This window comes from Myxine glutinosa, chromosome 4 (assembly GCF_964187855.1).
Source record: "Myxine glutinosa chromosome 4, kmMyxGlut1.1, whole genome shotgun sequence".
In the NCBI taxonomy this organism is placed as follows: domain Eukaryota; kingdom Metazoa; phylum Chordata; class Myxini; order Myxiniformes; family Myxinidae; genus Myxine; species Myxine glutinosa.
The window spans coordinates 126,954,554-126,975,784 of record NC_136264.1 but is presented as its reverse complement, the minus strand read 5'-3'; the positions used below and the strand labels follow the sequence as shown (position 1 = coordinate 126,975,784).

The following is a 21,231-nucleotide window of genomic DNA, read 5'->3' as shown; positions in this document are numbered from 1 at the left end:
TGCCATCGTGCCATATCAAGCCATCCTTATGGATGATAGCTCCATGCCACCGTGCCATATCAAGCCATCCTTAGGGTTGATAGTTCCATGCCACCATGCCATATCAAGCCATCCTTCGAGATGATAGCTCCATGCCACCATGCCATATCAAGCCATCCTTAGGGACGATAGCTCCATGTCACCATGCCATATCAAGCCACCCTTCGAGATGATAGCTCCATGCCACCATGCCATATCAAGCCATCCTTAGGGTTGATAGCTCCATGCCACCATGCCATATCAAGCCATCCTTCGAGATGATAGCTCCATGCCACCATGCCATATCAAGCCATCCTTAGGGACGATAGCTCCATGCCACCATGCCATATCAAGCCATCCTTCGAGATGATAGCTCCATGCCACCATGCCATATCAAGCCATCCTTAGGGACGATAGCTCCATGTCACCATGCCATATCAAGCCACCCTTCGAGATGATAGCTCCATGCCACCATGCCATATCAAGCCATCCTTAGGGTTGATAGCTCCATGCCACCATGCCATATCAAGCCATCCTTCGAGATGATAGCTCCATGCCACCATGGCATATCAAGCCATCCTTGGGGGTGAAGCCCTCTAGTGGATATTCCCTCAGGACGTTTCCATTTGGAGTAATTATTTTCATCATCCTGACAGCTCGTCCAATCAGTAAATAGCTTTATCTTCTTTCTCACTCATGTTTGGGGGAAATATTTATCGGATTTTATTCTGGGACATCCCATTGCGTTGGTACTTTCAGGTTTTTAGCTCATGTGCTGAAACATGTGCAGGTGTTCTATTTCAGATAAGGTGAGGATTTTTGAAATGGTGTTTGAAGAGCTCGAGTTGTTTGTTGATCGCTGATCATCCGCGACATTCATCAGCGACTTTGCTGAGCCGTTCGAGCTTCGAGATCAATGATTGGTCGAGGGTCCTGTCTGGGATATGACGTATGATGTTATAATAACCAAGTAGAACAGGTGTGCAAGTTATCATAATTCATAATACAGGTTATAATAATACCAAAACGAAATACCCTAAACCAGTTTGAATCGTTTTATAATATGGATTTAATGGGGTTTGGGGGCATCTACTTATTATGTACACGGCAGCGAATCAGGTGATTGGGGGAAAACGGGGTTAAATTGAGAAAATGGATGGGATAGGAAATAAAAGGTGAGGTGTAAGAAGGATTGGAGACAAGAGCAATAAGGTGAGGGAGGGGCATATTTAATGGGTGTGGAGGAAAATGAAGGTCCGCCCATTTTGTGAATTTCAAGGAAAATATGTTGGAGAACAAGAGAACGGATTAAGGAAAGGGAATTATAAAAGTGAAAAGTCGAAATTTATCCAAAAATAGCGAAAAGGAAAGAAGAACCAAGAATCGAACGAACTCGCTTCCTATATTATATAATTATTTTTACCGAGCAACGTCAGAAAACGCCCCCTCATTTACAATGCACTAGCCAATCCGCGCCGGTCTAAGGGAAGACACGCCTCCTCATTTACAATTGAGTAGCCAATCCGCGCCGGTCTAAGCGAAGACACGCCTCCTCATTTACAATTGAGTAGCCAATCCGCGCCGGTCTAAGCGAAGACACGCCTCCACATTTACAATTGAGTAGCCAATCCGCGCCGGTCTAAGCGAAGACACGCCTCCTCATTTGCAATGCAGTAGCCAATCCGCACCAGTCTTAGCGAGGACACGCCTCCTCATTTTCCTTTCAATAACCAATCCTCGCCAATCTGCGCGAGCCGCGAGGACACACCTGCCTCCTCAGCAATCGCTGAAACGCCTGATGTGCAGGCAGGTACGGCCAGTGAGGAGGGAGGGGCAGGACGTTTGGACATAGCAAGGTAAGAACGACAAAGCTGTTGAGACAGAGTGTGATGTAATTGCAGAACTTTACCAGAGTTTAATCGCATCGAGCATCCTTTGTTATTGTTATTAAATGCCGACGTCGGACATGATCATTCAGACATTTCACTTTCTTTGTTTAATAGAAAATTAAACCGAGGGTAATGACTAATGCTGTGAGACGTCATGTGGCTGCTGTCGATCTGAAAGATTCCATAAACGTGGAGACAATGGGATTTGTCTTTGACCCAAAACTGATTTGTGATTCCTGTTTTTTTTTTTTGGTTTTTTTAATTCGCCTTACCAGGTATCGCAGGTGTCGCTGTGAGCGCGACGCGGGCAAGGTGCGGACCATGTTCACGACTCATCCAAGCAGCATGCGTGGTCAGGACATGGACATGATCCCTACCTTAATACCCCAGTTCCTCCAGGATCATCCCGCTACACCGGCATTTGTCAAGCCCTCCCTCGACTCCAGCCTCCACTCCACGATTTAGAATACCTCCTCCCTTCTCTCTATTATCTTTTTCCTCGTTTATTCTCTTTTTTTCCCCCCCGCCCCCCCCACCCCCCATTTTAATATTTTCTGCTGCTGCCTCCCCATCCCTTCCAATCCCTTTCTCCTCACTGTTTTTGCTTTTTTCCTTTTATTACTGCACTCCATGCACTTCACCCCTTCTACATGCGCTTCGCCCCTTCGCCATCCGCTTCCCTTTGCTTTGCCCCTTCTCAATCCCCCTCTCCCATTCTTTTTTACATAGGGTCGAGGCTCATGGAGGAGCTATAACAGAATGTATCAGGGAGCAACAGAACAAAACGTTGCTTAGCAGGATGAGAGGGGGAGGAAACAAACAGCAGGGTTGAGGGTTAAAATGGAGAGATGTCGAAGATGATGGGTGTCAGCAAGAATGAGGACTAGGGGAGGACACAGGAGTGGACAAGATGGATACAGAAGCAAACTGTCAGTATGGAAAATGAAGTTTGAGATAGCTAATGGGGGGGACATCCCCATTAGCATGGTGGCATGGTGATATGGCATGGTGGCAATGGGGGGACATCCCCATTAGCATGGTGGCATGGTGATATGGCATGGTGGCAATGGGGGGGACATCCCCATTAGCATGGTGGCATGGTGATATGGCATGGTGGCAATGGGGGGACATCCCCATTAGCATGGTGGCATGGTGATATGGCATGGTGGCAATGGGGGGACATCCCCATTAGACATCCATTCAACATGTCTCCTAAGTAGGAAAATGTTTTCACACCTTCCAGCTTCACGCCGTCTCCAAGATCCAAAAAAGGTGTATGCAGCGGTGAACAGCTGTCTTTAAAACCTACAGGGAAGGAGATTAAAAGAGTGTGCAAAGGGGGGGGGGGGGCAGCAAAGATTTGTTTTAGATGGGGGGAAGGGATGGGGGTGAAATGAGATGGCGGTGAACACAACAAACAACAACAGGAATTTTAAGGCCATTTTCCCTGCAAGAGCGGGGGTTAGCCTTGCGGGACCCATGATAATCTTCTCCATTTTGCCCTATATTCTGCATCTCCCCTTGTTAACCCCCTTGCCCGCATTTCTTCTTCCACCATCTTTAGCCAAGTCTTTCTCGGTCTTCCCCGTCCTCTACTTCCTTCTACATTCATTTCCATCACTCTTCTCAACCAGTCACTTTCATCCTTCTGTTACATATTTATGGGAATGTATGTGAATTCCTATTCAGGTCTTTGCTTATCAATGTGTAGTCGATTAAGGGTTGTTGTGGTTGGAGGGTCAGGAGCCCTTCTGGAAAAAGAGACCGGAAACGGAAGGAAAAACACACGAGGTCAAGGGAAGCGACGAGGATTCTTCTTCCTCGCCTGGCTCCGACGAAAGGTGGGATCGATCTGGAGCCGCGTGGAAAAGCGGCGTTCCCAAGCCCGTCTGGCGAGAGGAGTTACCGGGACGTGTACATACCCGGTGGACACGTCAAGTTGCCGTGGGGCCGTGCACCGACCCAGCGTCTGGCACCGTTCGCGGCACCGTCTACAAAGACGCGTACGGGTCGCACGTTGGGGCCTAACACGCGTGGCAAGCGGCGTGTGGCTTTTGCTTGCTTTACAGTACCCGCTTCGCGTGGCCACGAGGGGGCTGCAGCCGTGGTTCCTGGTACGATACATGCCCGGTGGAAAAACGTCCACCCGGGGTTCGTTCAACCGCCCGAGTGCGGCGACGCCGACCATCATCTTGGTCAGGAGGGGCCCAGAGACATTGTGAGGGACAGAGACCAAAAGGGGGTCGTGAGTACAAAAGGGGACACACCTATATAAGATGGCCATCTTAATCATCTAGGGGATTGAGTGTGGATTGTGAATTGTTGATGGTGGATTGCTCGGGGAATATATCCTTGATTGTAGCATTGAAATTGTATGGTATCATTACCATTGAAATATATCATTGAAACTCAGTTTTCCCTTGGGTGGAATTCATATGGATTGCGTGGCGAAAGCGCATATATGATACAACTTTCTGGCGAAGTTCCTCATGGTCCGGGGGTCACCGAGACCAGGTAGTCACCGAGGGGACCACGTAACACTTCCTCAACACATGACCAAACCAGCTCAACCCGTTCCTCTTCACAGCATCAATCACAGGCAATATTCCCATCATCTTTCGCAATTCCTCATTTGTCTTCCTCTCTCTCAACGATACTCCGCACATCCACAGAACCATTCGCATTTCCACCCTTTCCAGCCTTCGTTGCTGCTCTACGTTCATTACCCATGTCTCGCTCCCATAAATCCTAACACTTCTCACACATGCAGCATTCACCTTTCCCTTCAGCTTCGACACTCCCCTCCTCGTCAGCACGCCACTCAGTTCCCGAAACTTCTTCCATGCACATCTCACTCCAGCAACCGTTGCCGAGTCTGATCCACCTTCTCCATTCAACATGTCTCCTAGGTAGGAAAATGTTTTCACACCTTCCAGCTTCACGCCGTCTCCAAGATCCAAAAAAGGTGTATGCAGCGGTGAACAGCTGTCTTTAAAACCTGCAGGGAAGGAGATTAAAAGAGTGTGCAAGTTTATTCTACAGGTGGGAGAAAAGAGGAACAAATGAGTGGAGGTGATCAGTGATTCTGGAATTTAGGGGTTGTTGGCAGACTTTGTGCCCTGAAGAAATCTGGTGGAGGTTGGGGAGACAGGACAGAGCATGGAAAGAGCAGAAGGTACAAGACCAGAAAGGAGGCAGTAGAAGACTGAGACCACCGCAGTGTCTGCAATATGAAGTGACAGGCCCACAGACTCTGCTTTGTCACAGGGGATTCCAATGATATTAAAGGCCTTGGTTTCCACAGTGTCGAGCTGAGGGAGGGGTGCCATCCCAAAGGGGAGAGTAGTACTCCATCAAACTGTGGATGAAGGTCTTGTATGTGGATAAGAGTTCAGGTGTGCCAAGGAAGGGCTTTGCATGACTGAGGGTGCCAGGTCGGCAACTGGCTTTGGAGACCAACTTGCAGGTGTGGTCTGAGGAAGATCATGGCTGCTAGTGAGGACTAAAGTTTGAGTGATTGAACTTCTTCAAGAAGACTATTAAGAAACTAATGGGACGGTTTGCCGGACTGTCATTTCAGAGAGACAGTGTGTCTGGAATTTCTCAGGATTGAAAGACTTATTCCTCCTCCACCCCCTTTGCCTCTCCCATTCTCCCTCCACCACCCATGTTTAAGTAACTTTATAGCATTTCTAATGTGTAGAGCATACTCCTCATGTTACACTCGTGTGCTTTCAGAATCCTTTACCTTCAGAATCCCCAGACCTATATAATAATGTGACAAACCCATTGTTCCTTTGTTAGCTGAAAAGCACCTTTGTCCAATGACTAACCGATATTTGTTTGGCAGGATCTGTGCAAAATCTGCGCTCTTTGATGTGGCTGTGTTGGACAGAGCTGCGCTTGGGTCTAGCAAGAGGCCTACAAACATTGGCAGCCCTGCAGTGGGTGTTGTCATTTTTCTTCCTGGGTGTGGTAACCCTCTGTCCCTCCTTTAAGATTCTTCCATCGTACTTGGATAGCCGCCTTGTGCATTCTTTTCCTCGTGGTTTTTTTTTCCCCAGTCACTTCCTCTTTCTGCTTTACTTTGTTCTTTATGTTCACCCTACTCCAAATCATCCGACACTTTTCTTATCGTTTATGGAAGGTTGTCATCGTTTGCTGTTTCATATTTCAATTGCCCTTTGTGATTTCCCTCTTTCCCTCCCCCACCCTTGCCTATTCATTACAAACCTTTTCTCCATTTTGAACCACCATCAGGACCGCTGTGCCATTTACTCGTCCTGAAAGTGCTCTGCTCATGGCTCTGGCCTCTTGCTATAGCATACTATTGTTGGTGGTTTCTTGATTGGAAGACTCCATATCAAGGTAAAGCTTGTTTTGTTTGTTGTTAACAGGTGGTGTTGAAAAGTAAAACCGTCTTTTTCTCCAAAATGGGTAAAGATATTCGAATGAAACGAAGCGCAGCTTGCACATTAGTTCTTCCTGCCAATGGGTGTGAAGTTGCGTGATTCTGACTCGAGATGCCTCAGCACTGTCAGTGATACCAGTTTGGGTGGCTGACTGGGGATGCCAGTTTGGGTGGCTGACTGGGGATGCCAGTTTGGGTGGCTGACTGGGGATGCCAGTTTGGGTGGCTGACTGGGGATGCCAGTTTGGGTGGCTGACTGGGGATGCCAGTTTGGGTGGCTGACTGGGGATGCCAGTTTGGGTGGCTGACTGGGGATGCCAGTTTGGGTGGCTGACTGGGGATGCCAGTTTGGGTGGCTGACTGGGGATGCCAGTTTGGGTGGCTGACTGGGGATGCCAGTTTGGGTGGCTGACTGGGGATGCCAGTTTGGGTGGGTGACTGGGGATGCCAGTTTGGGTGGGTGACTGGGGATGCCAGTTTGGGTGGGTGACTGGGGATGCCAGTTTGGGTGGGTGACTGGGGATGCCAGTTTGGGTGGGTGACTGGGGATGCCAGTTTGGGTGGGTGACTGGGGATGCCAGTTTGGGTGGCTGACTGGGGATGCCAGTTTGGGTGGCTGACTGGGGATGCCAGTTTGGGTGGGTGACTGGGGATGCCAGTTTGGGTGGGTGACTGGGGATGCCAGTTTGGGTGGGTGACTGGGGATGCCAGTTTGGGTGGGTGACTGGGGATGCCAGTTTGGGTGGGTGACTGGGGATGCCAGTTTGGGTGGGTGACTGGGGATGCCAGTTTGGGTGGGTGACTGGGGATGCCAGTTTGGGTGGGTGACTGGGGATGCCAGTTTGGGTGGGTGATCATTACAATCCTGAGAGTAAGACATGGTCAGTGGTATACTGCCACAAATGATCTCCAGGCCCGACTTGGCACCATTAGATTTTCATCTTTCCCCAGACTTGATGTTCTCCACGAAGGTGTTCCTTTTTCTTTTGAAGATAAGTTAGCACCACACGCAGTTCTATTGAGGCGGCATCATAAAACTACTCGAATGTTGGCAGAAACATGTGGACCACAGTAGTGATGAGAAATAAATATACACTGTGGTAGAATAAAGATTGATGTTAGCATCTGTCTTCGTTTCATTTGAATTTCTTTACATCTTTTGGCGAAAAAGAATAGGAGGCAATTTTCAACACTCCTCATGTATTTCCTACAACCAACACCCGTCATGTATTTCCTACAACCAACACCCGTCATGTATTTCCTACAACCAACACCCGTCATGTATTTCCTACAACCAACACCCCTCATGTATTTCCTACAACCAACACCCCTCATGTATTTCCTACAACCAACACCCCTCATGTATTTCCTACAACCAACACCCGTCATGTATTTCCTACAACCAACACCCCTCATGTATTTCCTACAACCAACACCCGTCATGTATTTCCTACAACCAACACCCCTCATGTATTTCCTACAACCAACACCCGTCATGTATTTCCTACAACCAACACCCATCATGTATTTCCTACAACCAACACCCGTCATGTATTTCCTACAACCAACACCCCTCATGTATTTCCTACAACCAACACCCGTCATGTATTTCCTACAACCAACACCCGTCATGTATTTCCTACAACCAACACCCCTCATGTGTTTCCTACAACCAACACCCCTCATGTATTTCCTACAACCAACACCCCTCATGTATTTCCTACAACCAACACCCCTCATGTATTTCCTACAACCAACACCCGTCATGTATTTCCTACAACCAACACCCCTCATGTATTTCCTACAACCAACACCCGTCATGTATTTCCTACAACCAACACCCATCATGTATTTCCTACAACCAACACCCCTCATGTATTTCCTACAACCAACACCCGTCATGTATTTCCTACAACCAACACCCGTCATGTATTTCCTACAACCAACACCCGTCATGTATTTCCTACAACCAACACCCGTCATGTATTTCCTACAACCAACACCCGTCATGTATTTCCTACAACCAACACCCGTCATGTATTTCCTACAACCAACACCCGTCATGTATTTCCTACAACCAACACCCGTCATGTGTTTCCTACAACCAACACCCCTCATGTATTTCCTACAACCAACACCCCTCATGTATTTCCTACAACCAACACCCCTCATGTATTTCCTACAACCAACACCCGTCATGTATTTCCTACAACCAACACCCGTCATGTATTTCCTACAACCAACACCCCTCATGTATTTCCTACAACCAACACCCCTCATGTGTTTCCTACAACCAACACCCGTCATGTATTTCCTACAACCAACACCCGTCATGTATTTCCTACAACCAACACCCCTCATGTATTTCCTACAACCAACACCCGTCATGTATTTCCTACAACCAACACCCGTCATGTATTTCCTACAACCAACACCCCTCATGTGTTTCCTACAACCAACACCCCTCATGTATTTCCTACAACCAACACCCCTCATGTATTTCCTACAACCAACACCCCTCATGTATTTCCTACAACCAACACCCGTCATGTATTTCCTACAACCAACACCCCTCATGTATTTCCTACAACCAACACCCGTCATGTATTTCCTACAACCAACACCCATCATGTATTTCCTACAACCAACACCCGTCATGTATTTCCTACAACCAACACCCCTCATGTATTTCCTACAACCAACACCCGTCATGTATTTCCTACAACCAACACCCATCATGTATTTCCTACAACCAACACCCCTCATGTATTTCCTACAACCAACACCCGTCATGTATTTCCTACAACCAACACCCGTCATGTATTTCCTACAACCAACACCCCTCATGTGTTTCCTACAACCAACACCCCTCATGTATTTCCTACAACCAACACCCGTCATGTATTTCCTACAACCAACACCCCTCATGTATTTCCTACAACCAACACCCGTCATGTATTTCCTACAACCAACACCCGTCATGTATTTCCTACAACCAACACCCCTCATGTGTTTCCTACAACCAACACCCGTCATGTATTTCCTACTACCAACACCCCTCATGTATTTCCTACAACCAACACCCCTCATGTGTTTCCTACAACCAACACCCGTCATGTATTTCCTACAACCAACACCCGTCATGTATTTCCTACAACCAACACCCCTCATGTATTTCCTACAACCAACACCCCTCATGTATTTCCTACAACCAACACCCCTCATGTATTTCCTACAACCAACACCCCTCATGTATTTCCTACAACCAACACCCCTCATGTATTTCCTACAACCAACACCCCTCATGTATTTCCTACAACCAACACCCCTCATGTATTTCCTACAACCAACACCCATCATGTATTTCCTACTACCAACACCCCTCATGTATTTCCTACAACCAACACCCATCATGTATTTCCTACAACCAACACCCCTCATGTATTTTCTACTACCAACACCCCTCATGTATTTCCTACAACCAACACCCGTCATGTATTTCCTACAACCAACACCCCTCATGTATTTCCTACAACCAACACCCCTCATGTATTTCCTACAACCAACACCCCTCATGTATTTCCTACAACCAACACCCCTCATGTATTTCCTACAACCAACACCCCTCATGTATTTCCTACAACCAACACCCATCATGTATTTCCTACAACCAACACCCCTCATGTATTTTCTACTACCAACACCCCTCATGTATTTCCTACTACCAACACCCCTCATGTATTTCCTACAACCAACACCCCTCATGTATTTTCTACTACCAACACCCCTTGTGCATTTCCTACAACCAACACCCCTCATGTATTTTCTACTACCAACACCCCTCATGTATTTTCTACTACCAACACCCCTCATGTATTTCCTACAACCAACACCCCTCATGTATTTTCTACTACCAACACCCCTTGTGCATTTCCTACAACCAACACCCCTCATGTATTTCCTACTACCAACACCCGTCATGTATTTCCTACTACCAACACCCCTCATGTATTTCCTACAACCAACACCCCTCATGTATTTTCTACTACCAACACCCCTCATGTATTTCCTACAACCAACACCCATCATGTATTTCCTACTACCAACACCCCTCATGTATTTCCTACAACCAACACCCCTCATGTATTTTCTACTACCAACACCCCTCATGTATTTCCTACAACCAACACCCCTCATGTATTTTCTACTACCAACACCCCTCATGTATTTTCTACTACCAACACCCCTTGTGCATTTCCTACAACCAACACCCCTCATGTATTTCCTACTACCAAAACCCCTTGTGCATTTCCTACAACCAACACCCCTCATGTATTTCCTACTACCAACACCCCTCATGTATTTCCTACTACCAACACCCCTCATGTATTTCCTACAACCAACACCCCTCATGTATTTTCTACTACCAACACCCCTCATGTATTTTCTACTACCAACACCCCTTGTGCATTTCCTACAACCAACACCCCTCATGTATTTCCTACTACCAAAACCCCTTGTGTATTTCCTACAACCAACACCCCTCATGTATTTTCTACTACCAACACCCCTCATGTATTTCCTACAACCAACACCCCTCATGTATTTTCTACTACCAACACCCCTCATGTATTTTCTACTACCAACACCCCTCATGTATTTCCTACAACCAACACCCCTCATGTATTTCCTACTACCAACACCCCTTGTGCATTTCCTACAACCAACACCCCTCATGTATTTCCTACTACCAAAACCCCTCATGTATTTCCTACAACCAACACCCCTCATGTATTTCCTACTACCAACACCCCTTGTGCATTTCCTACAACCAACACCCCTCATGTATTTCCTACTACCAACACCCATCATGTATTTCCTACAACCAACACCCCTTATGCCTTTTCTACTACCAACACCCCTCATGTATTTTCTACTACCAACACCCCTCATGTATTTCCTACTACCAAAACCCCTTATGCCTTTTCTACTACCAACACCCCTCATGTATTTTCTACTACCAACACCCCTCATGTATTTTCTACTACCAAAACCCCTTATGCCTTTTCTACTACCAACACCCATCATGTATTTTCTACTACCAACACCCCTCATGTATTTCCTACTACCAAAACCCCTTATGCCTTTTCTACTACCAACACCCCTCATGTATTTTCTACTACCAACACCCCTCATGTATTTTCTACTACCAACACCCCTCATGTATTTTCTACTACCAACACCCCTCATGTATTTTCTACTACCAACACCCCTCATGTATTTCCTACAACCAACACCCATCATGTATTTTCTACTACCAACACCCATCATGTATTTTCTACTACCAACACCCCTCATGTATTTTCTACTACCAACACCCCTCATGTATTTTCTACTACCAACACCCCTCATGTATTTTCTACTACCAACACCCCTCATGTATTTTCTACTACCAACACCCCTCATGTATTTTCTACTACCAACACCCCTCATGTATTTTCTACTACCAACACCCCTCATGTATTTTCTACTACCAACACCCCTCATGTATTTTCTACTACCAACACCCCTCATGTATTTTCTACTACCAACACCCCTCATGTATTTTCTACTACCAACACCCCTCATGTATTTCCTACAACCAACACCCATCATGTATTTCCTACAACCAACACCCCTCATGTATTTTCTACTACCAACACCCCTCATGTATTTCCTACTACCAACACCCCTCATGTATTTTCTACTACCAACACCCCTCATGTATTTTCTACTACCAACACCCCTCATGTATTTTCTACTACCAACACCCCTCATGTATTTTCTACTACCAACACCCCTCATGTATTTTCTACTACCAACACCCCTCATGTATTTCCTACAACCAACACCCGTCATGTATTTCCTACAACCAACACCCATCATGTATTTCCTACAACCAACACCCCTCATGTATTTCCTACAACCAACACCCATCATGTATTTCCTACAACCAACACCCCTCATGTATTTCCTACAACCAACACCCATCATGTATTTCCTACAACCAACACTCCTCATGTATTTCCTACTACCAACACCCCTCATGCATTTCCTACTACCAACACCCCTCATGTATTTCCTACAACCAACACCCATCATGTATTTCCTACAACCAACACCCCTCATGTATTTCCTACAACCAACACCCCTCATGTATTTCCTACAACCAACACCCATCATGTATTTCCTACAACCAACACCCATCATGTATTTCCTACAACCAACACCCATCATGTATTTCCTACAACCAACACCCATCATGTATTTCCTACAACCAACACTCCTCATGTATTTCCTACAACCAACACCCCTCATGCATTTCCTACAACCAACACCCCTCATGTATTTCCTACAACCAACACCCCTCATGTATTTCCTACAACCAACACCCATCATGTATTTCCTACAACCAACACCCCTCATGTATTTCCTACAACCAACACTCCTCATGTATTTCCTACAACCAACACCCCTCATGCATTTCCTACAACCAACACCCCTCATGTATTTCCTACAACCAACACCCCTCATGTATTTCCTACAACCAACACCCATCATGTATTTCCTACTACCAACACCCCTCATGTATTTCCTACAACCAACACCCCTCATGCATTTCCTACAACCAACACCCCTCATGTATTTCCTACTACCAACACCCCTCATGTATTTCCTACAACCAACACCCATCATGTATTTCCTACAACCAACACCCATCATGTATTTCCTACTACCAACACCCCTCATGTATTTCCTACAACCAACACCCGTCATGTATTTCCTACTACCAACACCCCTCATGTATTTCCTACAACCAACACCCATCATGTATTTCCTACTACCAACACCCCTCATGTATTTCCTACTACCAACATCCCTCATGTATTTCCTACAACCAACACCCCTCATGTATTTTCTACTACCAACACCCCTCATGTATTTCCTACTACCAACACCCCTCATGTATTTCCTACTACCAACACCCATCATGTATTTCCTACTACCAACACCCCTCATGTATTTCCTACTACCAACACCCCTCATGTATTTCCTACTACCAACACCCATCATGTATTTCCTACTACCAACACCCATCATGTATTTCCTACTACCAACACCCCTCATGTATTTCCTACTACCAACACCCATCATGTATTTCCTACTACCAACACCCCTCATGTATTTCCTACTACCAACACCCATCATGTATTTCCTACTACCAACACCCCTCATGTATTTCCTACAACCAACACCCCTCATGTATTTCCTACAACCAACACCCCTCATGCATTTCCTACAACCAACACCCATCATGTATTTCCTACTACCAACACCCATCATGTATTTCCTACTACCAACACCCCTCATGTATTTCCTACTACCAACACCCATCATGTATTTCCTACAACCAACACCCCTCATGTATTTCCTACTACCAACACCCATCATGTATTTCCTACTACCAACACCCCTCATGTATTTCCTACAACCAACACCCCTCATGTATTTCCTACAACCAACACCCCTCATGCATTTCCTACAACCAACACCCCTCATGTATTTCCTACTACCAACACCCCTCATGTATTTCCTACAACCAACACCCATCATGTATTTCCTACTACCAACACCCCTCATGTATTTCCTACTACCAACATCCCTCATGTATTTCCTACAACCAACACCCCTCATGTATTTTCTACTACCAACACCCCTCATGTATTTCCTACTACCAACACCCCTCATGTATTTCCTACTACCAACACCCATCATGTATTTCCTACTACCAACACCCCTCATGTATTTCCTACTACCAACACCCCTCATGTATTTCCTACTACCAACACCCCTCATGTATTTCCTACTACCAACACCCCTCATGTATTTCCTACTACCAACACCCCTCATGTATTTCCTACTACCAACACCCATCATGTATTTCCTACTACCAACACCCCTCATGTATTTCCTACAACCAACACCCCTCATGTATTTCCTACAACCAACACCCCTCATGTATTTCCTACAACCAACACCCCTCATGTATTTCCTACTACCAACACCCCTCATGTATTTCCTACTACCAACACCCCTCATGTATTTCCTACAACCAACACCCCTCATGTATTTCCTACTACCAACACCCCTCATGTATTTCCTACTACCAACACCCCTCATGTATTTCCTACAACCAACACCCCTCATGTATTTCCTACTACCAACACCCCTCATGTATTTCCTACAACCAACACCCCTCATGTATTTCCTACTACCAACACCCCTCATGTATTTCCTACTACCAACACCCCTCATGTATTTCCTACAACCAACACCCATCATGTATTTCCTACTACCAACACCCCTCATGTATTTCCTACTACCAACACCCATCATGTATTTCCTACTACCAACACCCCTCATGTATTTCCTACTACCAACACCCCTCATGTATTTCCTACAACCAACACCCCTCATGTATTTCCTACAACCAACACCCCTCATGTATTTCCTACAACCAACACCCCTCATGTATTTCCTACTACCAACACCCCTCATGTATTTCCTACAACCAACACCCCTCATGTATTTCCTACAACCAACACCCCTCATGTATTTCCTACAACCAACACCCCTCATGTATTTCCTACAACCAACACCCCTCATGTATTTCCTACAACCAACACCCATCATGTATTTCCTACAACCAACACCCCTCATGTATTTCCTACAACCAACACCCCTCATGTATTTCCTACAACCAACACCCCTCATGTATTTCCTACAACCAACACCCCTCATGTATTTCCTACAACCAACACCCATCATGTATTTCCTACTACCAACACCCCTCATGTATTTCCTACAACCAACACCCCTCATGTATTTCCTACAACCAACACCCCTCATGCATTTCCTACAACCAACACCCCTCATGCATTTCCTACAACCAACACCCATCATGTATTTCCTACAACCAACACCCATCATGTATTTCCTACTACCAACACCCCTCATGTATTTCCTACTACCAACACCCCTCATGTATTTCCTACTACCAACACCCCTCATGTATTTCCTACTACCAACACCCCTCATGTATTTCCTACTACCAACACCCATCATGTATTTCCTACAACCAACACCCATCATGTATTTCCTACTACCAACACCCCTCATGTATTTCCTACAACCAACACCCCTCATGTATTTCCTACAACCAACACCCATCATGTATTTCCTACTACCAACACCCCTCATGTATTTCCTACAACCAACACCCCTCATGTATTTCCTACAACCAACACCCATCATGTATTTCCTACTACCAACACCCCTCATGTATTTCCTACAACCAACACCCCTCATGTATTTCCTACAACCAACACCCCTCATGCATTTCCTACAACCAACACCCCTCATGTATTTCCTACAACCAACACCCCTCATGTATTTCCTACAACCAACACCCATCATGTATTTCCTACTACCAACACCCCTCATGTATTTCCTACAACCAACACCCCTCATGTATTTCCTACAACCAACACCCCTCATGCATTTCCTACAACCAACACCCCTCATGCATTTCCTACAACCAACACCCATCATGTATTTCCTACAACCAACACCCATCATGTATTTCCTACTACCAACACCCCTCATGTATTTCCTACTACCAACACCCCTCATGTATTTCCTACTACCAACACCCCTCATGTATTTCCTACTACCAACACCCCTCATGTATTTCCTACTACCAACACCCCTCATGTATTTCCTACTACCAACACCCATCATGTATTTCCTACAACCAACACCCATCATGTATTTCCTACTACCAACACCCCTCATGTATTTCCTACAACCAACACCCCTCATGTATTTCCTACAACCAACACCCCTCATGTATTTCCTACTACCAACACCCCTCATGTATTTCCTACAACCAACACCCATCATGTATTTCCTACTACCAACACCCCTCATGTATTTCCTACAACCAACACCCATCATGTATTTCCTACAACCAACACCCATCATGTATTTCCTACAACCAACACCCATCATGTATTTCCTACTACCAACACCCCTCATGTATTTCCTACAACCAACACCCCTCATGTATTTCCTACTACCAACACCCATCATGTATTTCCTACTACCAACACCCCTCATGTATTTCCTACAACCAACACCCCTCATGTATTTCCTACAACCAACACCCATCATGTATTTCCTACTACCAACACCCCTCATGTATTTCCTACAACCAACACCCCTCATGTATTTCCTACAACCAACACCCCTCATGCATTTCCTACAACCAACACCCCTCATGCATTTCCTACAACCAACACCCATCATGTATTTCCTACAACCAACACCCATCATGTATTTCCTACTACCAACACCCCTCATGTATTTCCTACTACCAACACCCCTCATGTATTTCCTACTACCAACACCCCTCATGTATTTCCTACTACCAACACCCCTCATGTATTTCCTACTACCAACACCCCTCATGTATTTCCTACTACCAACACCCCTCATGTATTTCCTACAACCAACACCCATCATGTATTTCCTACTACCAACACCCCTCATGTATTTCCTACTACCAACACCCCTCATGTATTTCCTACTACCAACACCCCTCATGTATTTCCTACTACCAACACCCCTCATGTATTTCCTACAACCAACACCCATCATGTATTTCCTACTACCAACACCCCTCATGTATTTCCTACAACCAACACCCCTCATGTATTTCCTACTACCAACACCCCTCATGTATTTCCTACAACCAACACCCCTCATGTATTTCCTACTACCAACACCCCTCATGTATTTCCTACTACCAACACCCCTCATGTATTTCCTACAACCAACACCCCTCATGTATTTCCTACTACCAACACCCCTCATGTATTTCCTACTACCAACACCCCTCATGTATTTCCTACAACCAACACCCCTCATGTATTTCCTACTACCAACACCCCTCATGTATTTCCTACAACCAACACCCCTCATGTATTTCCTACTACCAACACCCCTCATGTATTTCCTACTACCAACACCCCTCATGTATTTCCTACTACCAACACCCCTCATGTATTTCCTACAACCAACACCCATCATGTATTTCCTACTACCAACACCCCTCATGTATTTCCTACTACCAACACCCCTCATGTATTTCCTACTACCAACACCCCTCATGTATTTCCTACTACCAACACCCCTCATGTATTTCCTACTACCAACACCCCTCATGTATTTCCTACTACCAACACCCCTCATGTATTTCCTACTACCAACACCCCTCATGTATTTCCTACAACCAACACCCATCATGTATTTCCTACTACCAACACCCCTCATGTATTTCCTACTACCAACACCCCTCATGTATTTCCTACAACCAACACCCATCATGTATTTCCTACTACCAACACCCATCATGTATTTCCTACTACCAACACCCCTCATGTATTTCCTACTACCAACACCCCTCATGTATTTCCTACAACCAACACCCCTCATGTATTTCCTACTACCAACACCCATCATGTATTTCCTACTACCAACACCCCTCATGTATTTCCTACTACCAACACCCCTCATGTATTTCCTACTACCAACACCCCTCATGTATTTCCTACTACCAACACCCCTCATGTATTTCCTACTACCAACACCCCTCATGTATTTCCTACTACCAACACCCCTCATGTATTTCCTACAACCAACACCCCTCATGTATTTCCTACAACCAACACCCCTCATGTATTTCCTACTACCAACACCCATCATGTATTTCCTACTACCAACACCCCTCATGTATTTCCTACTACCAACACCGCTCATGTATTTCCTACTACCAACACCCCTCATGTATTTCCTACAACCAACACCCCTCATGTATTTCCTACTACCAACACCCCTCATGTATTTCCTACTACCAACACCCCTCATGTATTTCCTACAACCAACACCCCTCATGTATTTCCTACTACCAACACCCCTCATGTATTTCCTACAACCAACACCCCTCATGTATTTCCTACTACCAACACCCCTCATGTATTTTCTACTACCAACACCCCTCATGTATTTCCTACAACCAACACCCATCATGTATTTCCTACAACCAACACCCCTCATGCATTTCCTACTACCAACACCCCTCATGTATTTCCTACAACCAACACCCCTCATGCATTTCCTACAACCAACACCCCTCATGTATTTCCTACAACCAACACCCATCATGTATTTCCTACTACCAACACCCCTCATGCATTTCCTACTACCAACACCCATCATGTATTTCCTACAACCAACACCCCTCATGTATTTCCTACAACCAACACCCATCATGTATTTCCTACAACCAACACCCCTCATGCATTTCCTACAACCAACACCCCTCATGTATTTCCTACTACCAACACCCATCATGTATTTCCTACTACCAACACCCCTCATGTATTTCCTACTACCAACACCCATCATGTATTTCCTACAACCAACACCCATCATGTATTTCCTACAACCAACACCCATCATGTATTTCCTACAACCAACACTCCTCATGTATTTCCTACTACCAACACCCCTCATGTATTTCCTACAACCAACACCCCTCATGTATTTCCTACTACCAACACCCCTCATGTATTTCCTACAACCAACACTCCTCATGTATTTCCTACTACCAACACCCCTCATGTATTTCCTACAACCAACACCCCTCATGTATTTCCTACAACCAACACCCCTCATGTATTTCCTACTACCAACACCCATCATGTATTTCCTACAACCAACACCCATCATGTATTTCCTACAACCAACACCCATCATGTATTTCCTACAACCAACACTCCTCATGCATTTCCTACTACCAACACCCCTCATGCATTTCCTACTACCAACACCCCTCATGTATTTCCTACAACCAACACCCCTCATGCATTTCCTACTACCAACACCCCTCATGTATTTCCTACAACCAACACCCCTCATGCATTTCCTACTACCAACACCCCTCATGTATTTCCTACAACCAACACCCCTCATGCATTTCCTACTACCAACACCCCTCATGTATTTCCTACAACCAACACCCCTCATGCATTTCCTACTACCAACACCCCTCATGTATTTCCTACAACCAACACCCCTCATGCATTTCCTACTACCAACACCCCTCATGTATTTCCTACAACCAACACCCCTCATGTATTTTCTACTACCAACACCCCTCATGTATTTCCTACAACCAACACCCCTCATGTATTTCCTACAACCAACACCCCTCATGTATTTCCTACAACCAACACCCATCATGTATTTCCTACAACCAACACCCATCATGTATTTCCTACAACCAACACCCATCATGTATTTCCTACAACCAACACCCATCATGTATTTCCTACAACCAACACTCCTCATGTATTTTCTACTACCAACACCCCTCATGTATTTTCTACTACCAACACCCCTCATGTATTTTCTACTACCAACACCCCTCATGTATTTCCTACAACCAACACCCATCATGTATTTCCTACAACCAACACCCCTCATGTATTTCCTACAACCAACACCCCTCATGTATTTCCTACAACCAACACCCATCATGTATTTCCTACAACCAACACCCATCATGTATTTCCTACAACCAACACCCATCATGTATTTCCTACAACCAACACCCATCATGTATTTCCTACAACCAACACCCATCATGTATTTCCTACAACCAACACCCCTCATGTATTTCCTACTACCAACACCCCTCATGTATTTCCTACAACCAACACCCATCATGTATTTCCTACAACCAACACCCATCATGTATTTCCTACTACCAACACCCCTCATGTATTTCCTACAACCAACACCCCTCATGTATTTCCTACAACCAACACCCCTCATGTATTTCCTACAACCAACACCCCTCATGTATTTTCTACTACCAACACCCCTCATGTATTTCCTACTACCAACACCCCTCATGTATTTCCTACTACCAACACCCCTCATGTATTTCCTACAACCAACACCCCTCATGTATTTCCTACAACCAACACCCCTCATGTATTTCCTACAACCAACACCCCTCATGTATTTTCCTACTACCAACACCCCTCATGTATTTTCCTACTACCAACACCCATCATGTATTTCCTACTACCAACACCCCTCATGTATTTCCTACTACCAACACCCCTCATGTATTTCCTACAACCAACACCCCTCATGTATTTTCTACTACCAACACCCCTCATGTATTTCCTACAACCAACACCCCTCATGTATTTCCTACAACCAACACCCCTCATGTATTTTCCTACTACCAACACCCCTCATGTATTTCCTACTACCAACACCCCTCATGTATTTCCTACTACCAACACCCCTCATGTATTTCCTACAACCAACACCCCTCATGTATTTCCTACTACCAACACCCCTCATGTATTTTCTACTACCAACACCCCTCATGTATTTTCCTACAACCAACACCCCTCATGTATTTCCTACTACCAACACCCCTCATGTATTTCCTACTACCAACACCCCTCATGTATTTCCTACAACCAACACCCCTCATGTATTTCCTACTACCAACACCCCTCATGTATTTTCCTACTACCAACACCCCTCATGTATTTCCTACAACCAACACCCCTCATGTATTTTCTACTACCAACACCCCTCATGTATTTCCTACTACCAACACCCCTCATGTATTTCCTACTACCAACACCCCTCATGTATTTCCTACAACCAACACCCCTCATGTATTTTCCTACTACCAACACCCCTCATGTATTTCCTACTACCAAC

The 21,231-nt window shown here is 45.4% G+C and overlaps 1 protein-coding gene across 1 annotated transcript in view; it reads left to right on the top strand.

The window, feature by feature from the left end:
• Positions 1-1,765: 1,765 nt before the first annotated feature.
• LOC137425190 (diacylglycerol O-acyltransferase 2) overlaps positions 1,766-21,231 on the top strand; it is a 38,464-nt gene continuing 18,998 nt past the window's right edge. The window contains exons 1-4 of the mRNA XM_068113357.2: positions 1,766-1,874; positions 2,183-2,259; positions 5,758-5,877; positions 6,168-6,275. Coding sequence (XP_067969458.1) covers positions 2,229-2,259; positions 5,758-5,877; positions 6,168-6,275 — 259 coding nt within the window. The 5' untranslated portion in view covers positions 1,766-1,874; positions 2,183-2,228. The remainder of the gene's footprint in view (positions 1,875-2,182; positions 2,260-5,757; positions 5,878-6,167; positions 6,276-21,231) is intronic.